The sequence below is a fragment of the Grammomys surdaster genome, unplaced genomic scaffold (assembly GCF_004785775.1).
Source record: "Grammomys surdaster isolate TR1022 unplaced genomic scaffold, NIH_TR_1.0 126113, whole genome shotgun sequence".
Lineage (NCBI taxonomy): Eukaryota > Metazoa > Chordata > Mammalia > Rodentia > Muridae > Grammomys > Grammomys surdaster.
In genome coordinates, this window is record NW_021620921.1 from 21,288 (window position 1) to 28,404 (window position 7,117).

At 40.2% G+C, this 7,117-nt stretch overlaps 1 protein-coding gene across 1 annotated transcript; it reads right to left on the bottom strand.

Moving 5' to 3' along the window:
* Positions 1–242: 242 nt before the first annotated feature.
* On the bottom strand, positions 243–5,785 carry LOC114611479 (tripartite motif-containing protein 43B-like). The gene is made up of 6 exons (XM_028756218.1): positions 5,378–5,785; positions 4,487–4,582; positions 3,795–4,028; positions 2,965–2,987; positions 1,981–2,078; positions 243–736 (listed from the first exon to the last, which is right to left on the bottom strand). The coding sequence occupies exons 1-6, from the start codon at positions 5,783–5,785 to the stop codon at positions 243–245; spliced, it is 1,353 nt and encodes a 450-aa protein (XP_028612051.1).
* Between the last annotated feature and the right edge of the window lie 1,332 nt (positions 5,786–7,117).

Here is a 7,117-nt window from a genome sequence, read left to right on the forward strand (position 1 = left end):
ATTCTACATCTTCATCTGAAGGCTACTAGTGGGAGACTGGCTTCCAGGCAGCTAGGATGAGGGTCTTAAGGCCCACATCTACAGTGACATACCTACTCCAACAGAGCTACACCTTCTAATATTGCCACTCCCTGGGCCAAGCATATACAATCCATCGCAATATTTAATCACAATAAAGAGAGAACACATTACCATAGAAATACTGGAAAGGCACCATTGTACTGGATTACAGCTTCCTATGATCATGTGTAGACAGTGGAGAAGAAAGGCCTGAAAATGCAATGTAAAGTTCTAAGATAGTAGCGGTATATGAGGGAACTCTTGGCTACATCCAGGAAACTTATACATCCACCCTCACAATCAAGAAACACGCCAACCCGGCCAGTTGGCTTCTCTATATAGTGGTAACATACTGGGCAGGTGGTGAGGAGTCTGTAGTGATCACCCTCCTTCAAACACACAAGAAGAAATGCACCTTCGGATCCAATCTCTTTGTGTCTCCTCCTTAACCAGATACGGTTACAGACCCCTACAGCCCAGTTCTCATAGTTTTTCAAATCCAGCTCCCAATAGTGTTTTCCAGTGATGAAGCTCTTTGCTCCCCAGGAAGCACGATAGGATCCAGCTGAATCCAGCGATGTGTTTTGATGGTGATGTCTAAAACTGAATCTTCTGATATCAAAAAATAGGCTCATCTTGTAGTTGAATGTGATTAAATGTTGAAAGAAAATTCTCTCTGTGGGAAGAGCCAACATTTAGTTAAACCAATTATGTTTGTCAGGTGAGAGAGGTACCTAGAGATTTCCTGGGTTTTAAAAATGGGAAGGCTAAGGCTGGCACAAGACCAAGCACATCAAAGTCAACGAAGTCAACAAGTTCCTAAGAAACATAATGAAATCTGAAGAAGCTGCAGAGGTGGAAGCCGCAGCACAGAACAGCACAGTTCTGTCAGATTTTCATTACACCTGGCAAACAGACTCTGTGTGCAATGCAGTGAGGACAGCTGTAAAGGTTGTGCTCCTGAGTCTCCGTGAAAAGTCATTCATAAGTCATAAGTCACGGTTGCTTTCATTTTAGTGTTTTGATTTCGATCCCAGTAAGCAGATTTGTACTCAAGATAAATTTGAGCATGCGTTAGAAGTTGTTCCCTAGCAGCAATTGTCTGCCTTTGACTAAACTCCAGTTCCTTTGATGTTCTTTCCCTGTGATGTTACAATTCGTGATCTGATTCAGACTGCCTCCTGTCTTATCAACTTGTTTTGTTTTTATTGACTATTATATATGGCTTTGTCTATTTGGTTACTTTATGGTCATTTTTGTAGATTTTTTTTTAAGATAGCATTTCTTGCTATATATCTTTGACTGGCATGGAATTCATTATGTCAACCTGCCTGGCCTCAAACTCTTAGACAATCCTCCTGATTCCATGTTTTTTATGCTGGGGTTACAAGTGTGCTTCACTATATCTTGAGAATTTTTAATCTATGGGATGTGATACACTTTAAAAATTCAACTGATAGCTGTGCATGGTTGCACATGTCTTTAATGAGAGCACTCAGGAGCCAGACACAGGTGGATCTCTGTGAGTCTGAGGCCAGCCTGGTTTGCAGAGCTAGTTCCAGGACAGCCAGGGCTACAAAGAGAAATCATGTTTCCAAAATAAAAAAAAATCAATTGCTAAAATATTTAATAGAAAATATACAAAACTTTTAATCACTAGTTATACTTAATTTGTATTAAACTGTCCTCAATCATTCAGTGTGTCTCAATGAACAAGTGATACTATGTCTTTCAGCCTGAATCATATACATCATTAAATTAGTATTCATTAATCTTTGCTTGTAAAATGACCATGTGCCTAAATATGATTACAATATGGCATAACTAGATATCTTTCTAGGGAGTTAAAATATTCATTGTGCAAAGGTTATCTCACTGTTGAAGGGCACCTCTGGTCATTACATCAGTGCTGACACTCACCTTGGAAGAATTTCAACCGTGCAGTCAGCCCAGGATTGGGATGGGCACTGAGTTTTGGTTTCATACCCTGCGGCATGCCTAGCTGCACTAACTCGCTCCTGCAAGGAGAAGACATCGATCAGCCTGTGCTAAAGACATCATCATCCCAGCGATGAGGAGAAATCTTAACTCAGAGCTAAGTAAAAGGTTCAGGGGTTAAAACCCTTTCCATGCAACCTGACACCTGAAGTTCAGTCTCAGGAACCTATGGTGTAAGGAGAGGACTGACTCCTGAGAGTTGTCCTCTGCCCTGCACACATGTGTACTCACACAGATATTCATAACAAGGGGCTGGAGAGATGGCTCAGCAGCTAAGAGCACTGACTGCTCTTCCAGAGGTCCTGAGTTCAATTCCCAGCAACCACATGGTGGCTCACAACCATCTGTAATGGGGTCTGATGCCCTTTTCTGGTGTGTCTGAGGGCAGTGACAATAAACTCATAATCATAAAATAAATAAATAGTTAATTCTTTTTTTAAAGATATTTATAACAAATCAAATTAATAAAAGTAAACACTCATCTGAACATTTTCACACAAAGCATTTTGTGATATTACAGAGACCCCATGATCAAGAGACTGGGTAGTTTCCTCCTAGATGCTCTTTCTGAAGCCCTTCCTGTTACCAACCCCTTTCTCCATGCTTCCTGCCCCTTTCTTATACTACCCGGAAAATAAAACCTATGGACCTCAATAGTTAGGATTTAAAAATGACACATTTTAGCTCACGCCCATTACATACACCCCTTCATTCATAGGGAGAAAGAAAAGACACTGCCTGGTATAGGAGGCCAGGAGTCATATCCGTGAAAACAATCCCAAACACATCATCCATAAACAATTAAGTAGTTTCTATATAAAGTATATTTGTACTTTGCTAAGAGGGCTTGCTCAGTTTTGTACCAGAGGTCAGGGTATCCTGGCTTACACTGAGAACTAAACTCACCTTCTGAACATGTCATCCAAATCCTGCAAACAAAACAAGAAAAGCTTAGATATCTGAAGTAACAGCACACAATGTGGTTTTCTATATATATAAAGGTTTATATATAAAGATGATTGTCAGGCACCACACCAACTCACTCTGCACATTTATGTTCATGTCCCAGGGTAATGCCAATGAAGTGGACTAGCACAATGGAGTTCTTATTGAAATCATATTAGAAGCATACGGGTAGGAGTTGTACATTGCTTTGTAACACCCAGCTGTCTGCAAAGAAGACTTTCTTTGATCTTGTACCCAAGGTATAAAAATATGCTCACTAAGGATACTTCAAAACTGAGACCTAACCCCTACAAGGTGCCTCATATCTGTAACTCTAGAATTTTGGGCTTAGGTCTCAGGAATTCTGTGAGTCTGAGGCCAATGTGCACCACAAATGAAGAACATATATCAAGTCCCCCTCCTCCCAAAGAACTCTCAAAAACACAGCTTTCAAACAGAACAAACAAATGGTAGACTACTTTAAAATTGTGCATAATATCTAAGTAGAGGTAAAACAGAGTTGTTTGGTAACAGGAATCACTCCGTTTGGGGTTCCAAAGAGGCAAGCTTCAAAATACAAAAAATCAGGAGATACTCAATGGGGAATCTACTACACAATGTCAACAAGCTTGCTCTTTTTAGGTTATTACAGAAATTCTCTCTCCAGATTTCTTAGAAAGCAAATCTTCTGATAGCAAGTGCAAGGGATAGAGAAAGGGATCTCAGCCGTTAAGAGTCACGGATGTGGGCCTCAGATAATAAAGCTGTTTCGTGCACTCGTCCATGTTCACCTGCAGCAGCAGCACCTCATATGGCTTCTGGGACATTGTCATCAGCTCCTGATAGGCTTCTATTAGTTGACTCTTCTTGTGAAACATCATGGCTTCACTTTCCCTGAGCTCCTCTAAAATAGTATTGCCTTGATTTTTCATACACTTTATATGTTGATTTTCTTCGTCTTCGAGGTCTGGACCTACTTTCCTGTACTCTATTCTGATCATTTTCTCACGTAGGGTCATATAGTCCTGAAGGAAAAGGGAAATTCTAGATCACATTCGGAGAGTATTTGATTCCCTCCACTGAATCCCTCTATATTTAATTTAAATTCACCTACAAAATCCCATCAGGATGCTGCACACACTGATTTACTGTCCCAACTTTTCAGAAAATGTAAGCTCTTTGACTGTATGCATTTCTTATTTATTAATAGCTGAAGCAAACAAACCCATCCTTTCCTCTTAACATTTTCATCTATTAAACGAGATCCTGAGATAGCTGAAAAAAGGTTTTGATTGATAATTAATATGTTCACTCAAAAATGCAATTCTGCACGTACTAATTGAAATTCCGAATGGGGTCATGGAGCCTGATGCACTGTGGTGAACACTCAGAAAGTCACCCATCAATATCACATCCCATGCATGATCCTCAAATTGTGAATGACCAAGTTTGACCATGTCTACCTCTGGTTGATTTTACCCACCACCCAATGAGTGGTCATTCTCCTCTCTGCCTCTAGATTCTCCTGATGTTCTTCAATCTTCTTCCATAAAGATTCCATTTGCTTTAGAATTTTCTCCTGTTTGAAAAAAAAAAACAATATCATCCTTAGATAAATAATTAGTTACCTGATGGACAGACTCTAGAACTGAACACAATTACTTTAGAGAGGGTAGAAGGATCACAGTAGTGTTTCTTTTTTACTTTTAGTAACTATAGAAATTTAGATTTCAGACCATAGGATTACAAAATACAACCACCGTGTCTTCAGGTTAAGTGATGGGGCTGTAGTTGACTATTGTCTGAATAATTAACATCTGTCTGGGATACCCAGATGCTTCTAACAAGCTAAGTCCTATGTAATTTTGGTATTTTAGTCTCATGTCATAAACAGATTTAAAGGTGTGATATTACAACTATACTTTGCAATGACATGAACATAATGAATCAATAACTAGAAATGATATTTATACTTATGCATCTCTCAAGGGATGTTTGCATTTTATAGTCATTATTTATTTATTTATTTATTTATTTATGTTTTTTCAAGGCAGGGTTTTTCTGTGTAGCCCTGGCTGTCCTGGAACTCACTCTGTAGACCAGGCTGGCCTCAAACTCAGAAATTTGCCTGCCTCTGCCTCCCAAGTGCTGGGATTAAAGGCATGCGCCACCACTGCCTGGCTTTATAGTCATCATTTATATAGTTTGCATTTATAGTCATCCTTTCTTCATTTGCTGTTTTAAAAGTGCCAAGATTCAGAACACAATGGCTTCATCGGAATCAAGATAAGCATCTTCCTAAGGTCAGCTAAGCCTCACTCTCTCAAGTTCTCATCCTTTTTTTTTTTTTCTTTTTTTCAGAAACATCACTTACCATTTGCTCCCCAACAGCTACTTCAGTGGGGCAGTGTCTGTGACCTCTGTGCTCCTGGGAGTCAGAACACAATTGACAGAGGAGGACCCTGTTCTCATCACAGAAGATCATCTTTCTCTCCTTGTGGGTCACACACTTGTGATCCTCAGAACTCAAATACTTCATGAGCCTTTCTTTTCTGACATTGGATATCAGCTTCTTCATAGTAAGGTCAGTTCTGAACTCCCACCGGGATGGTTGCCAACACATGGGGCAGTGGATAGGGATTTGGATATTTTCTGAAAAAAGGAAGAGACAGGCCTTGCAGAAGGTATGGCCACACCTTAAGAGGACTGGATCCGTAAAGATGCCCAGGCAAATGAAACAGTTGAGTGTTTTCTGGGAGGCTTGTAAAATGTCTGACTCCATTTTTCTGAGGGGAAAAAAAGCAGAATTATTATTATTGAAGCAGAGAGGAGCAAGAGATTGGACAAAATTTGATTCAAAATTTAACTTCTGGTTAAATTCTGATTATGGCAATACAGGCGCTTCATATTTTTATACTACAAAGAAGAACTTTTCCTGACAGACATGTGTGTGATGTGATGATGCTCTAGATCCTATCATCTGCATTCCTCCTGGAGACTTCAACCCAAAATCGTATGTTTTTTAAGGCCAGAGACACTCTTCTTCAATGTTGTAGAGAGAAAAAAAGAAAAAAACACCGAGGAGTGATCCAAGTCCTTCTGCTCCACAGGCTGGCCTTGCCTTTCACTGAAGTGTGTTAGTAAAACAGCTCCTTCTTTTGTTGTCTACCCAAGAAAATACACCCTACTTCATACCTTCTCTACTAAATATTTTGTTTGGTATCTGACTTTTAGTTTCTTATTATTCAGATTTCGCTGCCCCACCCCTTGAATCTTTATAGGCAATATCGTTCACTTTTCTTCTTTCTGCTACAAAATACCTAAAAGAATAAGAATTTATGCTGTCTCCTATTTCAAGGATATAATGGTAAGAAATGGTGGCAGGATCTCAAGGCAGCTGATCTCATGACTTCCAAAATCAGGAAGCAGAAAGCAAGGAACACTTGCTGCTCAGCTTTTTCTTCCCCTTTTTCTTCAGTTGGAGCCCTCATGGACTGGTGGAATGATCTCACCAACATTTAGTGTGGATCTTCCCAACTGAAGAGAATCTACTCCAATAGCTTTTCAGATATATCAGGTCATCTCTATATGAATGCTGCCTCCCCTCAAGTTGAATACAAGGGGCATTCTTTATAGACACTTGTTTGTGTAAGACTTTCGGGTCTCGGTTTGAATTTAAAATTAAAACAATCGAACTGTCCTATGACATATCTCGGGAGGGGCACATTCCTTAGTCAGGACACTTGCTGGATTAACATTCAGAGGAGGACAGGGCGGTGGTGGCACACGCCTTTAATCCCAGCACCTGGGAGTCAGAGGCAGGCAGATTTCTGAGTTCAAGGCCAGCCTGGTCTACCAAGTGAGTTTCAGGACAGCCAGGGCTACACAAAGAAACCCTGTCTCAGGAAAAAAAAAAAAAAAAAACCATTCAGAGGAAGAAGGGAGAGGTTGATTAATCAAATCATCCAGGGAGGGGACCCACCTGCGGGTGAGGAAGGCCCAGAGCACCTAGACAGACAAGGGATGTCCTTGCCACCTCATTCCCCAAAGACCAATCAGTTTAAAAGTCACACTGTTCTGCCAATCATATTGTGCCTAGTCACTGTTTCTCTGT

Excerpts from the sequence above, each read along its gene's own strand:
- LOC114611479 (XM_028756218.1), bottom strand. The coding sequence starts at position 5,785 with ATGGAGTCAGACATTTTACAAGCCTCCCAGAAAACACTCAACTGTTTC. Across the intron at positions 2,988-3,794 it reads ATGAGGTGCTGCTGCTGCAG|GATTTGGATGACATGTTCAG; the intron begins GTGAACATGGAC and ends TTTTGTTTGCAG. Across the intron at positions 2,079-2,964 it reads TTGGATGACATGTTCAGAAG|GAGCGAGTTAGTGCAGCTAG; the intron begins GTGAGTTTAGTT and ends TTCTCCTTGCAG.